General features: G+C 40.3%; 1 protein-coding gene across 2 annotated transcripts in view; it reads right to left on the bottom strand.

Annotated features, from left to right (window-relative positions):
- The window catches only part of Vamp4 (vesicle associated membrane protein 4), a 27,040-nt gene extending 6,929 nt beyond the window's left edge, over nucleotides 1-20,111 (bottom strand). The window contains exons 1-6 of one of the 2 annotated variants that reach the window (XM_055624572.1): nucleotides 19,934-20,111; nucleotides 16,596-16,714; nucleotides 11,504-11,550; nucleotides 8,684-8,734; nucleotides 4,017-4,117; nucleotides 2,698-2,777 (exon numbers count right to left, since the gene is read on the bottom strand). In XM_055624572.1, the coding sequence (XP_055480547.1) occupies nucleotides 2,698-2,777; nucleotides 4,017-4,117; nucleotides 8,684-8,734; nucleotides 11,504-11,550; nucleotides 16,596-16,661 (345 nt within the window). In that variant the 5' untranslated portion in view covers nucleotides 16,662-16,714; nucleotides 19,934-20,111. The remainder of the gene's footprint in view (nucleotides 1-2,697; nucleotides 2,778-4,016; nucleotides 4,118-8,683; nucleotides 8,735-11,503; nucleotides 11,551-16,595; nucleotides 16,715-19,933) is intronic. The other variant, XM_055624571.1, reaches the window with a different exon arrangement.
- Between the last annotated feature and the right edge of the window lie 621 nt (nucleotides 20,112-20,732).

The following is a 20,732-nucleotide window of genomic DNA, read 5'->3' on the forward strand; positions in this document are numbered from 1 at the left end:
TGGCAGCAGGCTTCATGGTGAACCGTTACATATGTGGCAGCAGGCTTCTCAGCAGTTTTCTTCATACACATGAAACACTGTCAGTTTTCTCACCTTAGTTCTTCACAGTGGTTTTACCCCTTCACACTGTTTTAATCTACATTTTAAGGACTATTCTACAGATCCTTTTTGATTCATTACCCTTAAGTAACTTAAGAGTATTATGTCAGTTTCAAATTAGAAAGAGAAGCCTCAAGCTCATTCCTCAGTCAACTGGTTGACATTTTAAGCTCCTGTTATCTTTTGATATAAAATTGCTACAATTACCATTCATTGTTTTTTTAATGCATATATTTTATAAACTAATCTTGTTTCCTTGATGAATCAAAACCTTGCTTTCATCAAACATTTTCATATAATTACAAATGGCTGACTCAGTTAGGCATGGCCATTCATGCCTTTAATCCCAACACTCAGGAGGCAGAGACAGGCAGAGGACAAGGCCATCCTGGTTTACATAGTAAGTTCAGGACAGCCAGTCTTTAAAAAAAACAACAAAACTAAATCAATATTGGTAGTGGATCCCTGCATAAACATATACTAAGATGTACTGGTTAATTTCAGTGTGTGATGGTTTATGTTTTTATTTCCAACTTTTTTGTTTTGTTTTGGTTTTTGTTTTTACTTTTCTCAAGACAGGGTTTTCTGTGTAGTCCTGGCTGTACTATATTTGATTTATAGACCAGACTGGCCTCGAACTCACAGAAATCTGCCTGCCTTTGCCTCCCCGAGTGCTGTGATTACAGGCATGTGACACTGCACCCGGCTCCAAGAGTTTTATAATAAGATTCATTTCCAAAAAAAAAAAATTTTAAAAATCAGTATTTTTAATATTATAAAGAGATGATTCATTCTAATGACAATCATAAATAGAAAAAGGAATTAGTTAAATATTTAAAAAGCAGAATTGACTGCTAACACTTCATGACATTACAACCATGACACCAACATGTGACCTAAGGAATATATAAAAAAGCTTTGCAATTTGGATCTAAAAGCCTATGTCTTTAATTATTATAACTTAAAAATAAATACAAAAACAGTCTTGAACCTGGGCTTATGTTATACTAAAAAGTACTTCAATCCTTTACTTAACCTGAAAATATTTTTTAAATCATATAGAATTTAAGAGGAGCTTTCCTACTTTTCTCAAAACATGTTAATTTGTTCTATAAATATAAAATTAACTAGGCTTAATTTTAAAAAATTATATGGAAATATCAACAAAAAATTAAAACCCCCTTATTGAGTAGAGTTTTCTTCACTGGATTTCCAATCAGGGCAAGAACCATCCATCTAAAACTATCACAACCAAATTCATTTCCATTACTGGCTCCAAAAGGTCCCTCATCACCAACTGCGACCTGTCACCACCCTACACACCTGCCAGCCACTGGCAGCCTCTCCTGTCTTTTATTTCTCTCTCCTTCTTGTAGGCTTCCTAAACTACTACCATCAAAGTCAATCCAAAGCGTGGGAGTCACGGGGAACCTCCGCAGACGAACAGGACCACGTCATGGTACTAATAGTACATGGTGAGACTGAAAAAATATAAGCTTTAGAAAACAATGCAGAAAATACTCGCTACTTCACACGGTCTTTGTTAAGTTATGCAACAATGTTACTCATTATATGCTTGAAGCTATTAGTGGTCCGCAAAGGTAACTGAGTCTTGGTCTGTTTAAAACAACAATCCTGAGTATTTTTAAATCTCTTTAACATTAGCGGAGGAGGCGATAAAGAAGAATAAATTAAGAAAAATACAAAATTTATTCTCTGAAGAAAACAAAAATATACAGAGAGAAGTTCTATATGAAGGGAGCAATGAAGCTTGTCTTTCTTTCCCCAGTTCTATTTCTAGAAACAGAATATTTAACAGGTAATCAGACAAAATTCAGTAAAGCCAAGACATCTCTTGGAAAAAAATCCTTACATATGGCAAAGTCAGGTTTAGAAAATTACTGCTGAGTCCTAAAATGAGGGATTAAAAATAATGAGCCCATATTTAAAGGTTTTGACAAAATAAAAACATATATTTAGACTCAAGAGGAAAAAAGGAAAGATTTGCTCTCATAACATGAAATCTGCTGTAAAACCTTAGAAGATATTTATTTCATGGTTGGTCTTACTTGATTTAAGAGGCAAATTCATTTCTACAAGAATGAATTAGTATTTGGTGTTGCCATTTGTCCTTATTAAATTTTTCTTTCTTTTCTTACTTCCCTAAAATAATGAAGAAATAAAAATGGGACTTTTTCCTTAATCTTTTGGTTAGCAGAGTTTTATGGCACACAAACTGCTACATTTTTTTCTAGTTTTCATTTTATTAAAAAAAGAAAAACAAACAAACAAAAAAGCCCAACCCACTCTTTATATAATGAACTGTTATTAAAAGTGCTAGGAAGAAGTCAGGAAGGTCAGCATGTGTCTGTCACATTGTGTCTGGAGGCTGAATCCCTAGGAAATGTGGCGTGCTGTCATGGAGCTATGAGGCAACTTTCAGGCAGGGCTCGGTTCCTTTAGCTGCTCCTTCCAGTCCCAGGCTGAGGAAATCTTGCAGTAAGCAAGGCAGTTACAGCTTTTTCCTCACAGAGCCCCGAGACTAGCTGCCTTTTTTCCTTCACATTTTTCTCTGCCCTGTTCCCCTCATTTACTTACTTTGCATCCACGCCACCACATTTGCCTTCGAAGCTGCTTGGATCTGTTGCTGAAGGCAGTTGCATTATCCGATAAGCTTTCTGTATCACACAGAGGGTGGAGAGAAGGATTAAATGACATAACAGGATTCTCTTATCTAGTCACACAAAGATTAAAAAAACCATTAATTTCTATGTCTTAAAAATTGTTCCCATAAATTCTGTTAGTTTACATTGAAAAACAAAAAAAGGCAAAATACAGTGGAAGGTCAGTTTGTATAACCACCCCCAGCCCACACCTACTCAAGATTCGAGAACCTTTCCTAGGGCCTCAGTGCTTATACACAAACATCTTCATTCTCGTAAGTAGTTTAAAAATAAGAATAGTCAGGGGAAGCAAGATGGACAATAAGCCTGATGACCTGAGGGATCCACAGGGATCCACGTGACGCAAGGAGGGGGCCACATCCCTAGCCTACACATGCTCGTGTGATCCAGCATATGCATGTGCACACACATTAATGTCATGAAAATGTTGAGATGGTTGGGCTGGGGTTGTTGCTCACAGGCAGATCCTGAAAGTAAACATGATCCCAGCACCAGAGACAAAACAAATACTTTATTTAGCACATCTCTAGAAAAAAATCTGCACATAGAGAAAGTCAAATTTTTAGAAAACAAGGATAACTGCTTTTGAGTGGGGGGAAAAAATAAAGCAATCAAGCCAGTTTTTCGGGAGGCAAGTCTATCAGGAATGAACCTGGCATGCAGCCATTCACCGTTCAAACAGCATGCATGAATGGCTAATACGTGCCAAAAACCATTGCAGGCTCAAAGACTAACATCTGCCTGTAAACAAAAGCTGCTAAGTTTCCAGGGAAAGCATAAGTCGTCATCCAAACAATATGTGAGGTCCAAGTATGTGCTAGGAATCATCAGAGACACGGACAATACATGAGGTCCAAAACATGTGCTACGAACCATTAGTCTTTCAGTAAAGAAAGACTGCCTAATTACCAGGAACACATAAAATAAAAATATTAGGCAACTTTGGAAGGAATACTAAAACAAAACAAAACAAAACAAAACACAAAGTGTATCAACATAACAGGGCAAGAGAAAAGAGGGGATTTAACTTTTCAGCAATGAAGTTTTAAATTCTCCATTCTTAACTGAGTAAGAAGTAAACAATAGAGTAAGACCATTCGTGTTGATCGGCAGAAAACAAGCCATGGAAATCAATCTTATGACTGTTACCTTCCTAAGCCATGATTTCTAGACTGGTGAGACAGACAGAAGGCACATACTCACAGGACCAAGAAACATGGGAAATGGCCGTACCTGATTTGTCCTGTAGTTCATCCAGTCTCTCTCCTCTTTCAATTACCTTTGTAATATTCTCTTGCATTACATCAATAACTTCATCCACCTGATTCTGAACACTAATGTGAAAAAGAGGTAAGATTTATTCTTCTTTTGGGAATACCCACACTTTTAGAACTTCTACTAGATGTGGCAAATTCTCAGAAAACTATGGTTTGCCATTGAACTATAAAATTATGCATTGTTCTTCCATTTCTGGGCCTAAGTACCCAAGTAACTGAGAACAAAGAACATATATTAAAGCAATGTTTAAGTGAAAGTTATTTTTAGTCTTGATTCGATCTTCAGTGTATCTCATATGCATACCAAACATTGACAGATGTTCAGTGTGACTCTAAATGCTTCATTTTCTTTTCAATAGATGGTTGAAACAGCAGGTAAACCTAATAACCACAACCCACCTTCCTTTGCAATGCATTTCAACCAAAAGACTTACCAAGGAGTTTGGTCAGGTTTCCTCAAGGCTAATAAAAAAATACCTAGTTTCCAAAATGGAAATGTATAGTGCACTTTATAAGACAGGGGACATCTAATGGATGCAACTTAACTCTTCACTACTCCTTAGTTTTCTCGTAAACAAGCAAGATTCAAGACAACCCAGAACACCTGGGAATATTTGGAAATATCCATAAATAGGCAAAAATGAAAAAAAAAAACAAAAAAACAAAATACAATTCAGTCTTTTAAAATGAGAATGTTTTCTTCCTTTATGTGATGGGAACCTCTTCTAAGCAAGCTCAGACTATTTAATGAAAAGTGCAACAAATAAGAATTAGTCAAATAGGCCTCAACTACCTACTATCACTTAAGAGTTAGCTCCTGTAAAAGCACAGAAATGCTTAACTGAGCGTCTAGTGTCCCTCTGATACTCTAACTACAGACAAGAACCTATCTTAAGTCACTGACAAAGAAGTATCTAAAAATAGAAATAAAGTGAACTTCTGCACCTTATAACTCAAAAATGTTTAAAGCACAATGATTATCAGCAACTACATGCACACACAAACACACATAAATAAGAATATGCACTTGTCATTCTAGAGTGTGTGTGCATGCATTAGAGAGAAAGAGAGAGAGAGAGAGAGAGAGAGATCGATCGATCATCTGGGCTTTTTTTTTTCTTTTCTTTTTTCTTAATTCTAATACTCAGCTGGGCATGGTGGCAAACACCTGTAATCCCAGCACTCAGGGAGGCAGAGGCAAGCAGATTGCTGTGAGCTCGAGGCCAGCCTGGTGTACAGAGTCCAGGACAGCCAAGGCAATACAGAGAAACCTTATTTCAAAAAACAAAAGAAAACAAAAAATCCTAATACACATCTTTCTCTGTCCTCCACTAATCCTCACAAATTAAACCACAGTTAGGGATGAGGGATCTTGTGCACTTTTGAAAAAGAATTCTACACTTTATTTCAACTAGTCAAAACAGGTGCTTTAAAACAAGGTGACATCCAAAGAAAATTTGAGGGGTAAAGACTTGTGAGAGGGGAGGAGAGTGGAGAGATGGCTCAGCAGCTAAGAACAGTTGTTACTCTTTACAAAGGACCCAGGCTTGGCTCCCAGCACCAGCCTGGTGCTCACACTATCCTTAACTTGAGTTCCAGAGGATCTAACACTGTTTAAACTCTGCAGGCAGCAGTCATGCATATGATACATACACATTCATGCAGGCAAAACACTCATACACATACAACAAATACATTTTAAAGTAAAAACAATAAAAAACATATTTAAAAGAATTAAAAAAGCAGCACTCAGAAGGCAGAGGCAGACTGATCTCTGAGCTTGAGACCAGCCTGGTCTACGGAATGAGTTCCAGGACAGCCAGGGCTATACAGAGGAACCCTGTCTCAACCCCCACCCCCTCCAAAAAAAATTAGGAAGAATGAGTTGGGCAGAGTAAAGGAGATAATGGGTTTATCTAAAGAACATATGTAAGAAGAAGGGTTATTTCAAGAACTGAGTGACCTGGATATGGGGGTACAGCAAAGAGAAGACTATTAGATTTATAAGCTAGGCAGCTAAGTGGCAAGAAGACTTGGCCATAGCTGAAAGAAAATTAAGACCTGAAAGGAGAAGTTTTCAGCTTACAGAAGAGGTGTGGCAACTTCCTTTACAGCCTTGGGGTCACATGGGACTAGAAAAGGACTTTAGACACACAGATGCCAAGAGGTGTTTGGACTTTTTAAACAGGCTGAAGCACCTGTGTGCTGCACGGTCTCTACTCCAGTCATCACCAGGGAAGCTGATGGTGCAGGTAGAGTGCTGTATCCAGGAAGAACTGGCAGTTCGCCTATCACTCACTATGTATGTATGTTACTTGCACGGAAGGTTCTTTCAGCCTTGTATTTTCTTACCCTTAAAATGAAGACAATTTGTCTCACTTGTGAGAATTAAATGTGACAGTCTTTCAAACACCCTATACAATATGCAATGCTCAGCCATGTACTTGATAATGTCAATGTCCTCCCATAAAAATATTCATGTTCCGCAATACACACATTCTTCATTTTATAAAGAAAATACTAATTTTCCATTAACATCCCCACCTTGTGGCCTTTTAAGGTACTGTTGACAAAAAGACATATTTTTTTTTGTTTTAAATTATTCATTCATTCATTTATTCAGAGAGAGACACACAGAGAGAGTTCTTGCAGTAGCAAGTTCTCCTGCCATTCCTCCATATGGATACTAGGAATTGAACTCAGGCCCTTAGGCATGCAGGCAGAGATCTCAGCCTGCTGAGCCATCTTGCTGGTCCCAACAAAAGAAGTTTTAAAATTATGTTGTACTCTTGCAAATATATATATATACATATATATATTGCTCTCATATCATGGGAAATCCTCAGGTGCCTTATAAAGTTTAAACTGGCTGAACTAAAGTGAAAAGAGATTGCTCATCTGTGACAGAGAAGAGCTAAAATTTATCAAAGTAGTATTTAAGATACTATTATTCAACTTAAAAGCAAAGGAAACATTCTAGTAAAAGTCACAAACTTTTGTCAACCTGGTGGCCAAAGTCTGTAATTTCAGCAAGGAAGCTGAAGAAGGAGGGTTTCAAGTTTAAGATCTGCCTGGTGAACTCAGCAAGACCCTGCCTCAAACAGAGTTTTAGAAAGGTTGGTAGTGTAGCTCAGTGGTAGAGCTCCTGCCTGGTATGCATGAGGGTCAGGGCTCAATCCCTAGGACTGAAAAAATAAAAATAAAAAAGATACAAAGAAATGATGAATTTCATAGAAACAAGTAAAAACAAAGTATTTCCCAAAAATATCTCCTGAAAAGTATTGATGACATTTTTATATTAATCTGTAATCAACTTTAATACTTAGTGGCCAATCAAATTCCAACAAAGCAACCATGTTCCTGATTTATATAACTGAGAAATACTCCACTGAATTATTATAATTTAAGTGGTAATAATGCATCTTAGTAAAATAAAATTACCAATTTGGTGTGCTAGAATAATGTCAGGGAGTTTTCCTTAAACACCTGGCATGACAAGTTGTCCTCTGTCACCTTTAACATACTGGTGGGTCATGTCATGTTAGACCAGTGTTCACGAGGCTGGGCAATCAATCTTCAATTTGCTCATTTGATGACTGACTTCTAACTAAATCCAGCCAGCCTTCAGCTCTAGAGAAAGAAGCACTAATCACTCAATAATTCCTCTTTATTCAAAACCTCTGTGATTGTCAAAGTTACAGCAATAATTTATATATTCATGTCATCTGTATATGTGTGTATGCTCTAAAGACATAACAGGCCATATTCTACATTAGGCAGCATTTCAAACAGGAAACAAAACACACTGGCTGGACACAAAAACCCAGATGTATCAATAGATTCCTCTACTCCAGTGACACTTTAGATATGAGAGATGGACAGATGGTGTGGACAGATAATCACTCTGGCTCAACAATTACATACGTACACCCTTGCAGGCATACTCATATGCACATATGAAGAATGTCCTGTGAATCCACTGGAACTCTGAGATAATGAGTGGCTGTGAGGCCAACTTCACTTTGCTCCAAATGTATTTTATTTTAGAAGACCACCCGTGGACAGTTTTTATAACTTCCAGGTTCTGATGAGGTATGCAGGCTACATATGTAGACGGTAAGAGCCACTCAGCTGCAGTCTAGCAGCAATTCCTCTGTAACACTGTAGTCTACAAAATGGTATTGAAGTTACTGGCCCCTTTTGGAATTACTGCTGAAGTGTGAAACCAAAATGCAGGAAGCTAGCACCTTTGGCCACTATTCCTCTCTCTCCTGAGTATGAATATAAAGGCAGCTTGTATTGTAATGGCAAGGATTACAGGCATGTGGCCCCATGCCCACCCAACAAACATTTTCTGTAAAAGAAAAGAGAGCAGAAGCCTCAGCTTTTGTGGGCTATATAATCTCTGTGTCACAACTACTCAACACTGCTATTGTAGCTTAAAAGTTGCAGATAATGTGTACACAAATGAAAATACCCTGTGTTCTAATAAAAAAAAAACAAAAAAACCCAAATTTGTTTACAAAAGCAAGAGCCATATCTGTCCACAGGCTGTAGTCTGATAGCTGTGAGCCACACAGAACCATGACAATCATTTAAACAAATGAGTATCTAGGAACTTACTGCTTAATTTTATCATTTCTAGGTCCGAATCTTGGTCCAGATGGTCCTCGTCTGAAAATAAAACACACAGTATACATTAGTGATGACAATATTACACAAATATGAAAATAAGAAACATATCTATGTGTGCAATCAAGCTGGATTATAAATATGGATCATCATTAACCATACAGAGCTGCACTTTACAGGTGTTGGTAAAACTGAATGGTACATAATTACGTATTTACTTAATGTTATATACCACTGGCCATAACTAATACTTAAAGTGTTAAAACTTTCTGAGAAGGTACAGATTACATAATACTAATCTTTTTGTTTGGTTGGTTTTGGTTTTGGTTTTTCCAGACAGGGCTTCTCAATGTAGCCTTGGCTGTGCTGGAACTTGTTCTGTAGGCCAGGGTGGCCTGGAACTCACATAGATCCCTCAGCCTCTGCCTACTGAGTGCTAGGATCAAGGGCATTCAAAACTCTGTCTCAAAAACAAACAAACAAAAAACCAAACCAAACCAAACATTTGAACTATGCATTAACTACAGAAAATTATCTCCCCACTTCATCTCACACTTCCACCCAAATGAGTCTATTCCCAGTCTTGGATTAAACTTCTAGATTATCAACAATCTCTGTGGGTTTCACTTTTATTTAATTTTAAGTTTTAAATTTTAAAGTAGCTGCTGGAACTACAGATGTTGTTACCACACTCAGTTTCAATGAATTTTCGAAAAAAAAAAAAATTTTTATTAACAACAAACAGATAAAGGAAGAAAGGAAGGAAGGATGAAAGAAAGAAAGAGACAAACAAAAAGACAGAAACAAACAAACAAACCAGGAGACTTCAAGGGAACAGAGGTTGGTAGTGGATGGGACGATGTCCACCTCAGTGTTGTGAGATACACATCTTGGTGCGAGAGGACAGAACTATGGTCTGTAACTAGCAGCTCCTGAGTAGGAAGGGGTACACTGAGCTCTCTCCTATCAGCACCACAGCACTGATACTAGCCCTGGATCGGGTCCTCAGACAGGCTAAGAAGGGGTTTCTTCTGTTGACCTGAGGAGGTGCCTGGCTGCTCCCTCAGCAGCTTTCTCCTGGAGCTGGCAGGGAGGAGCCCGCTGAGTAATGAGGCCTTAGTTACCGTGGAACTCTCCACAAGCGGGGTTAGGATACCTTCGTCAGGGACCATACTGAGACACCAAAGACAACGCTTGGTGTCTTGTTGGTTCACAGGCTTGGCCCTTTAGCTGTGTCCCCAGGGCATCTGGGGACCATACTAGTCAGCCTGGATGACCTGGATACACTACCTGTGGAGAAGATTTGAATCTGGATGTATGGAATGTCCATCACAACTTATAGTCTGGAGCGACAGCTGGTGCCTGTTCACTACAGACCTCAAGTGAGACTCAGTGAAGAACCATCCAGGGACCAGGATGAAGCATCCTTTTAAAGTAGCAGTGAAACTCAAGTGAACAACTGGATGAATTCCAAATTATCCTCTTTCAGGAGATCCTACAGATGGCAAATGTATCTTCTGCAGCACATGTCTCTACATCCCCCCAGCCAGAAGACACGTAGACATTACAGACACATACCCAGACCTGCATGAGCAGTCAATCTGATAGAACCAACTCAAGGTACCAAGGTAACTCATTGGGAAAGAATAATTTTTTAATTAAATGGTTATAGAATGATCAGGTTGCCATATGCCAGAAAAAAAAAAATAGTTCATCCTTACTTCAGCAACATACAAAATCTAACTTAAAAGGTCTAAACTAGAAAGCTCCTATAAGACAACATAAATTAAACCTGCTACAGTGACATTATTTCTTCAATATAGTAGTCCTAAGAAATAATGAGGAAATGGAGAGCGAGAAGAAAAGAGAGGGAAAGAGTGAGAAAGAGAAACAGACAGAGTGACAGACAAACAGATACATGGTAGCACACATCTATAATCCAGGCATTTGGGAGACAGAGCCCACCCTGGGCTACAGAGTGAGACCCTGTTAGAAGGATGGATGGGAGGGAAGATACGCTAAAAAAAAAAAATGATTTCAATTAAATCAAAGCTTTAGTGGTGGTGTGGCTCTCTGGAAGATAGATATGAATGTGCACCAACCTTCACACATAGGGATTTGCCCATTAAGGCATGTATCCTCATAAACACCTGCACACATGTTTACAGCAGGTTTATGTTTTAGCAAAAAACTAGAAACCACCAAGACATTCACACACAAGTGAATGGGTAAATGAGGAGCAGTGTACTCATACAATGGAATAGCACTTAGAGAAATGACCTACGGAGCCATAGATGGATCTCAAAATAAGCAGGTTAAGCAAATAAAAGCCAGTTTAAAAAAAAAAAAAGGTGTGTGTAGGGGGCCTTTTGGCTTCATTTATATAAAACTCTAGAAAACAGAACCTGTAAGAACAGAAAGCAGTCTAGCCTAGGAGAACAACAGCTTACAAAGGGTTGCAAAGAAAATTCCAGGATAAAGTTGTGTTTGTTCTTTATTTTCATGATACTATAGAGCTTTATTTTAGCACATGTCAAAATTTACATGAATACTTTAGCTATATGTGCTTTCTTGTATGTTAATTACAACCTGAAAAAAATTAACTTACAGGGCTGGAGAGATGGCTCAGAGGTTAAGAGCACTGTCTGTTCTTCCAGAGGACCTGAGTTCAATTCCCAGCAACCACATGGTGGCCCACAACCATCTGTAATGAGATCTGGTGCCCTCTTCTGGCATGCAGGTGTACATGCAGACAGAACATTGTGTACATAAAAAATATATAATAATAAATCTTTAAAAAAAATAACTTACAGAAAAAAGTCCTCCTCTTCATCTGAATCATCTTCCAAAAGATTTCTCTGTTAAGAAATGAAAAGGACTTGAGTTTTCAGATACAGAGGAATTACAGAATGTCAGAGAAGAGCAAAGAAATAAGTTCTATGCTGCTGACATTTTTTAAAACAATTTCTCCCTAACATAATATAAAATTAGATTTATGGCATACAAACTCTGTGGTAGTTTGCTTCTTCAGAAATGGGAAGTGAACCCATGCATCTTTTCTGAGGCCAGTGCTCCAGGAATTAGACCAGCCAAGCAGAAGAAGTCTTCAGCTATAGATGGAAACAATCAAAGAATCTAATAAAATGTATAAGTTATACAAATTTACATTCCCACCAGCAATAGAGGAGGGTTCCCCTTTCTCCACATCCTCTCCAGCATGTGTTGTCACTTGAGTTTTTTGATCTTAGCCATTCTGATGGGTGTAAGGTGAAATCTCAGGGTCGTTTTAATTTGCATTTCCCTGATGACTAAGGATGCTGAGCATTTCTTTAAGTGTTTCTCTGCCATTCAATATTCCTCTATTGAGAATTCTCTGTTTAGCTCTGTACCCCATTTTTTAATTGGATTACTTGATTTATTGCTGTTTAACTTCTTGAGTTCTTTATATATTCTGGATATTAGCCCTCTGTCAGATATAGGGTTGGTGAAGATCCTTTCCCAATCTATAGGCAGTCCTTTTATTCTGACACCAGTGTCCTTTGCTTTACAGAAGCTTTTCAGTTTCATGAGGTCCCATTTATTGATTGTTACTCTTAGAGCCTGTGCTGTTAGTGTTCTGTTCAGGAAGTTGTCTCCTGTGCCAGTGAGTTCAAGGCGCTTCCCCACTTTTTCTTCTAACAGGTTTAGTGTGTCTGCTTTTATATTGAGGTCTTTGATCCGCTTGGACTTTAATTTCGTGCAGGGTGATAACCACTCTGGAAATAAATCTGGTGCTTTCTCAGACAATTAGGAATAGCACTTCCTCAAGATCCAGCTATACCACTCCTAGGCATATAGCCAAAATATGCTCAAGTACACAACAAGGACATTTGCTCAACCATGTTTGTAGCAGCTTTATTTGTAATAGCCAGAAGCCAGAAACAACCCAGATGCCCCTCAACTGAGGAATAGATACAGAAATTGTGGTACATCTACACAATGGAATATTACTCAGCAATAAAAAACAAGAAATCAGAAATTTGCAGGTAATTGGTGGGAACTGGAAAAGATCATCCTGAGTGAATTATGCCAGATGCAGAAAGACACACAGGGTATATACTCACTCATAGGTGGACATTAGACATATAATATAGGCTAAACATACTAAGATCTGTACACCCAAGGAAACTAATCAAGAAGGAGGACTCTGGCTAAGATGCTCAATCCCCATTCAGAAAGGCAAACAGGATGAACATCAGAAGAGGGAGAAAACAGGGAACAGGACAGGAGCCTACCACAGAGGGCCTCTGAAAGGCTCTACTCTGCAGAATATCAAAGCAGATGCTGAGACTTATGGCCAACCTTTGGGCAAAGTGCAGGGAATCTTATGAAAGAAGTGGGAAACAGTAAGACTTGGAGAGGACAGGAGCTCCACAAGGAGAGCAACAGAACCAAAAAATCTGAGCACAGGGGTCTTTCCTGAGACTGATACTCCAACCAAGGACCATTCATGGAGATAACCTAGAACCCCTGCACAGATGTAGCCGATGGCAGTTCAGAGTCCAAGTGGGTTCCATAGTAATGGGAACAGGGACTGTCTCTGACATGAACTGATTGGTCTGCTCTTTGATCACCTCCCCCTGAGTGGGAAGCAGCATTACCAGGACACAGAGGAAGACAATGCAGCCACTCCTGATGAGACCTGCTAGACTAGGATCAGAAAGAAGGGGAGGAAGCCCTCCCCTATCAGTGGACTTGGGGAGGAACAGAGGTTGAGAAGGGGTAGAGAGTGTGGGGTTGGGAGGGGAGGAGGAAGGGAGCTACAGCGGGGCTACAAAGTGAATAAATTGTAATTTGTAAAAATTAAAACAAAGTATAATCAAATGTGGATGTTTGATGGGGGCTGGGGAGGAGGCTCAGTATGGAAAATACTTGCTGCACAGGCATGAGGGCCTGAGTTTGGATCTCCAGATGAAAAGCCGGGTATAGCATCATGCACTTGTGCCCAGTGCTATGGTACAGAAAGAGGACCATCCTTGCCAGCACACCTATCTAGTCAGCAAGTTCCAGGGTAAACGAGAGACCCTGTCTCAAAAACAAGGTGGAGAGCAACAGAGGAAGAGACCCAATGTTGACTTCTCATCTTCACACTCACACACATAGGTGAGCACACCTGCACACACACATACACCATACTTACACACATACACACACACACACACACACACACACACACACACACACACAGGAAAAATAAATAATAACGTCATTGGGAACAATGAGTTAATAAAAAGTAAAACATAAAAGAAATCTTTACAAGAACTCAGAGGCTGAGCATGGGAGTGTGAGGTGAGGAAGTAAAAGTGTACTAATATGCTCATCTTGGTGAAGAGTGAAGGCAGGAAGGGGAAGAAAAAAGTAAACTAGCAAAGGTGGATAATTTTTGATGTGTTAACAGAGATTTAAATATCACTGTTAAAGATTTAGTTAATATTTTAAAACAGGGAGAAGAAGAGAGAGAATAAATTCACTGAAGTGCCTCGTAGTCCTAGTGAAAGGTAAAGGAGTTGGCAAAAGTATGAGGGCAAGTAAGAGAAGTGCGTATATGTGTGATTGCTGTTTACCTATGTAAAATAATTAATATGTAAATACACTAAAGAGTGAAGAAGAAAGGCTCTATGAAGTGTTCATGAACAAACACTCGTTAGTACTGAGCATTTAACACGTCCTAGGCATTGGTGTGAACACCAAGCAGGAGCTGTGACATGGTCTTCACTCTCAAAGAAAAACGTGATCCTGAGAAAAATGCCATGCAGAAAATTCAAATAGTGATGGGGCAGAAAGTGACAGGTGGCTATATGAAATTTAGGCTGTCAGGGAAAATCATTCTGAAGAGATGAAATTTAAGGTGAAGTTCGAATGATAATAATGAGTAAGCCAAAAATCTGGAACACGGCATTCACTGCCCACAGCAGAATGGCTGGCACAGAAAAAGTCCAATGGCATTACTTATCATAATTAAGTCAGTCACCCTACTAAAAACAAAATCCTGTATGACTGGAGTTCCACAAAGTCTAGCCAGTATTTTTTTTTCAAGATATTCACCTAATATAAATGTGAAATAAAGAATACAGTGGTGTGTGGAGTAAGTTCAAACATGAAGAATATTAGTAATCTAAAGACAAATTTTAAAGTATTGAAATAAATATCCAATAAGACTTTTTGTGAGACAATTATAAAATGCACCATCTACCAAGAAGACTTAACAACAAAAGACTTAACAATGGTCAGTATTCAAATACTGCCGATATAATTTCAAATATACACAGCAACGGTCACATCAACTTACAAGCCAAGTGAGTTACATCCCAAGAACTGGAGATACAAAGTTTATCCCAGTTGCCCACTGAGAAAAACCACATGAGACCAATATTCACTGACACTCATGTTAAGGAACGTATACCAGCATACCATTCTCACCCAGCAGGAAGAGTGTAAGTGTGCTGAGGATCTGCCTACACACCACTGCTGAGAATTTAAAGCTGTCCACCCACTCTGCAAAACAAGTCTGAGACCTCTCAAAAGGTTAAGCAAAGTTACTATAATACCTAGTAATTTTGCTTCTAGATATATACCCAAAAAAGTGAAAACAGGGCTGGAGAGATGGCTCGGACATTAAAGGGTAGGCCTGCAACCAAAAGTATAAGAACAAAAACATAATGTTTAAACCAAATGTGTATGCTAATACTCATTCAGCAGTATTCAAAACAGCTAAATCATGGGGGTGGAGTGGGGACAAGAGTCCCAAGACGTCCATCAACTAATGAACAGATAACTAAATGAGGTACAGCCACACGGTAGTATTCAGCATTAAAAAGAACACAAAGGGTCTGGTTAGATGGCACAGAGGTTAAGAACTCTTCCAGAAGAGCTAGGATCAATTCCCAGCCCTGCATGGTGGCTCATAATCAACTGCAACTCCTGTCTCTGGGGATCTAAAGTCCTCTTTCGATCTTCTCGGGCGCTGTACACACATGGTGCGCAGACATACATGTAGGTAAATCACCCACATACATAAAGTGCAAGAGATATTTAGAACAAAGGAATATAAAGTACTAATACCACAATATTCACAAATTTTGAAAATACTGAGTACAGAAGCCAATCACAATAAGATACATATGACTTCATTTACATAAAATGTTCAGAGTAAGGCAAACTGTAGAGTTTTAGTTGACTGTGGCTGAAGGAATGAAGGGACTGTGGATGACTGGTTGAGAGGACAGGGCTTCCTTCAGGGATATTAACATGTCCTAAAACTGACTGTGCCAGTGGTTGCCCAGCTCTGTGAAAACAGCAAAATCCACTGAATTGTATACATCTACTTTAAATGGCCATAAGACCTGAAAATATTGTCCTGATCTTCCCCCACTCTGCTTCCTAGGAACTGATCATAAAAATATTCTCTGACCTACCCTGTTTGATGATAGGTCTTAAGACCCCCCATTCCAGAAGGTTTCTGTCCCGTATCAGGCAAAAAGGAGCACAGAGGCCAAGAAGTTCGGGGAAAGCTTCTCCTCCTCCTCTATGTTGTTAAATCACACTCTTGTGTCCAATCATATTTCTACATCATAGTCCATGCTTCATTAAATTGCAGCATTAAACGTGCCAATTTACCCTCCTTTTGTGGTCTTCAATCTAAAGGCTCGGACGTCACATAAAATAAAACCATAATCTAATAAATATGCTCTGTTTTTCCTTTGTTAACCTTTCTTTTATCATGGGCCATCAGGTGTGGCCCTTTAGGGTGAACAGGAAAAGAATTGCCCCCTTTTTCGTTCCATGGATTTCAGGCAGCCTTCTATCATTTATAGGGAATGAAACATACATTGAATTTCTATAAAGCTTAAGATTCTAAACTTACCCTCTCACTTTTCACAGACCCAGTGACATCATCATCATTTAGGTGGCGCTTGAACTTGGGAGGCATTCTTTCCGAACACAAATACTCTTCTATTTTTCAACAGAATAAGTATTCACCACCTTAAGGAGAAAACCAAATTCCATCATATGAGAAACTTTGGGGTATAGGCTAACATGCTCAACCCTGTACCGGGCCCTCTTCACTCCTAACTTTACTTACTCTTGTTCCATTCCACTGACTACAAGTTTACGTGCTAAGGAACAGTTAAAACCATAATTAAAATGAATGATATTCCCCTAAGGAAACATGTAGAGAAAATGGGTAAATTTGGGATTTTGTAACATAAAAAAAACAAAAACAATACTTTCAAAGAGGGAGAGAATGGAAATAGTCCCTAAACACTTAAGGGACTATCTGTGATTTTTAACCTGCAGTCAGAAAACAAGTGGCGTACTTCTAGTCACTGCACTTTTAATTAGCTGCTTAAGCAATGACTCAGTTCCTCATCTGTAAAATGGCGATTTCCAGGGTTCTGCAGGAAGTTGGGTGGTCACAGGAGAACCCGTGCAAAAACACTCATAAACTATGGTCCTTCGGTGCTCCGTAAGAATGGCTGGTTTGTAAGTACCAGTGTGACAATCTGGTAATAACAATTCTCTATTTATATAATATGTGTATCTGTTGACTTACAAAGCTCATATATGCACACAAATATTATACAAATGTATTACAAATGTATGTATATACATGTTCTCTCTCTACCTTCCTTTTTTCCTGAGATGTAGATCCTACAAGCCCATACCCATGAAGCATAAATGTGATTTTATGCTAATGAGAATGTCAAGTCTGGCAGTCTATAAGCAGCTTCAGAATGGAGGCTATCACTGAAGACACCAAGTCAGAATTAAAAGGTTGAGCTACTTCAGTCCACACCATCCCAACCTCTGGAGAAGGTAGAGAGGCAACAACCGAAGTGATTCCCTAACAGCTGCTGTTGTTTCTAGTTCCAAAAATGAAGCTTCCATAAAAATCCAAGAGGTCAGGACCCCAGAGGGCTTTGAGGTATGAGCACATGGACTTTCCTAGATAGTGGACAACGGAAGGGCCAGGAGCACTCTGGGCTCCTGTACTTTTTCATCTATCCTATCTGATAATTCATCTGCACCCTTCACAGAAGCCTTTATAATAAATTGAAAAACTTAAGTAAAGTGTCTCCCTGAATTCTGTGAGCCACTCAAGCAAATCAATTGAAACCAATAAAGGTACTGCGGTCATCTCAGTTAATAGCCAAATAAGGTATAAGAACTTGGGGCTTGTCTGCTGGAGATTCTCTCGCAAAATTGCTTGCTTTTTGAGGGAACATGACCTTCTCACATTCTGAGTTCACAGACATTTTTTCAGAGAAAACAGGCTTTTTCATATATAAAAACAAAAAGGCTAAATAAAGCTGGTTTTCTTTGCTCACGGCCTATAATATGCTAATGTACATTCTGATTTTCCAGGAAATACTTGAGTATGCAACATAACCAAATTTTTCTAAAGAAGTAGCTGTTATGCAAATATAACTTCCCAATATTTTGGAGCAGGTGATGGCTAACTAAAAGCCAACAATGTTTATCATGTGCTGAACACATATATGCATCTTCAGCAACACAGAAGCATTCTTAACAGTGTTACACATGCATTGTCTTTATTCTTGACACTACTTTTAAGTAGACATTAAGAAAATTTGGTATAATGAATAACTAACAATGTTATGTCACAGTCCTCAGACAAATAAGTGGCTGTGCATTATCAGTTTTAATATTTATTCAGTTGTCCTCATGTTAAACAACTGTTTAAAAACAACATACTTTCTTATAGCAACTTCCAACACCTTGAAGATCTTTAAATAATTATTAGATATTAGTTTATTGATAAATGTTAAACACTAAGAGAAACTGGAATCAAACCAGCAACATCACCACTCATAATAGAAACTACTATTCATCCATGCCCATTTTATTCCTTATATCTTAATTTCAGAATAATTCTCATGCAAAAATGTTGCACTGAAAAAAAAGTTGACATAGCAAGAACTGAAGAAAATGAGCTTTTAGTTATACCTGGGCTTTATATTTTAAACTCAACAGCCCCCCCACTCCCCCCCAAAAAAAAACTGATTTATAAGAACAGGTTCTCCAATTGATCTTAGCCAACAGGGAAAGGGGGAATCAAACAAACTTACATAACACTAAACCTTAAAGAGGAGTAAACCTCCCATTCAAGTTCTAAAATCCAAGTTATCAGTTTGAGAAACAAAACAAACTCGGGCCAGGCAAACAATCCATCAAACAAAAAAGACACCAGCAAAACAGCAGACAAATAAATTAGCTACTCCTGATGAACTACCCGCAACTAAAGATATCTGTAGCAAAAACAAAACAAAGAAACAAACCATCGGAAATAAACTGTGCTCAGAACTTAGGGCTGACTACGTTCTGCCTACAGTTCTTCCTACAAAAATATCTCTTGTCAGTTGAAGTATCTACATAGCAAGTAAGAGCCATCGTGACGTTTTCCATGTCGAGGACACTACACGGTTCTCTCAAGTGTCAACAGCGCAAGACTCCTACGTGTACTTAAATCACTCGTTTAAATCTCTCGTCCGCATCTTCTGTAGTACGTTCTCTAGTCGGTGGCTTTACGCGAAACAGACTTGTAACCTGTTGTTTTATGCTGGCTTTTCTACTTTACAGAACAAGCTCTGTGCGTTTCACTTCACTAAAAGCTCGAATCTGGCTACGCTTTCCTTTCCTCAACCTCCATTCCTGTTCCGGTTCTTCTTCCTCGTCTCTCCTCTGCAGTCTTGGCTGGTGACAGTTCCACGCCAAATCCTGACTGGAAATCGTACTCTCAAAACCTGTTACGTCTAAGGATTGGCCTCCACGCCGGGGTCATTCTAATTCTAAGCACAGCGGGGATGCGCGCTTTCTCCGAACCCCGGAGGAAGGACCTCAGGCAGCCTCCCCGGTGGTTGCTCCGCTCTCTGCCCCCGCCTCCTCACCAGGCCCCGCACCCCGACATCGCCTCGGATCTCTAGCCCCCGACTCCCCGTGCAGGTCCCCCTCGGAACAGCTCTTCCCCCTGGAGGGCAACTTGATCCCAAAGCTCCTCGGCCGCCCCAGCCGCACCCCAGCCCTCGAGCCCCTTCCTCACGGCACCCCGGAGCCCAGGCTTTCCCCACTCGCGCCCCGGTCCACGCGCAGGCCAGCTCCCAGCCCCGGCGGACGTTGGGGCCGGCGGGCAGGGGCGTCGCCGGGCTTCGTTCCCCGGCCGACGCGCCGGGGCCAGGATACCTGCGGCTCGGAAGGAGCTCCCGGCAGCAGTCCCCGCCGGCTGCGCTGGGCGGGCGGGGGAGGGAGCGGGAAGCAGAGGAAGGAGGCTGGGAGGGGGAAAACGGAGGGCGCAGACCCGCCACCGCTCCGCTCTGCTGCAGCGCCCCCGCTCATCGAGCGACTCGGCGCTCCGCCGCCTGGCGCTGGGCGGAGCCGGGCGGGCTCAGGCCGCGGAGATCGAGCCTCTCGGCGCTCCGAGGCCTGGAGAGGGCGCGTGGGGGCGGGCCCAGGCGACGGCGATCGAGCCGCTCGGCGCTCCGCGTCTGGTCGCCGGGCGCAGGCCCCCAGTTCAGGCAGTGGGGATGCCGGGCCAGTCGGTCGCTCAGGCGGTTCTCTAATTTAGGAGACTCCGTAGAAGCCGAGGGGGCTGAGTAGAAGGGGAAATGTCCGCTTCCTTCAGTTGTAAGTCTAAGACGGCAGGACCCACACCGCGGCCCTGCCCGTGCTCTGCTTGGCCCATTCACTTAAACCTTCAAGTCTGGTGTCGCTAGACTTATCCGTAAAACGAAAAGTTTTGTTTTCATTTTCTTTTATTCCGTTCCCTACTGTCTTTTAAATTTAATGGTTATGAGCCCCTTGCCGACAGTGTTTTTAACTGTGAGGAAATAGGTTGCCAGGTGTTTCATAGACACAGAAAAGTAAGAAAGGATGTTCCGGAACAGGACGACAAACAGGAGGAGGAAATTTCCAGGGGAAACGCCACTGTCAGCTGCTGTAGTGTCGGGTTGATGTTGGGTACACCCCTTGAGCATCCGCCCCT

The sequence above is a fragment of the Psammomys obesus genome, unplaced genomic scaffold (genome assembly GCF_907164565.1).
Source record: "Psammomys obesus unplaced genomic scaffold, mPsaObe1.curated_primary_1811, whole genome shotgun sequence".
In the NCBI taxonomy this organism is placed as follows: Eukaryota; Metazoa; Chordata; class Mammalia; order Rodentia; family Muridae; genus Psammomys; species Psammomys obesus.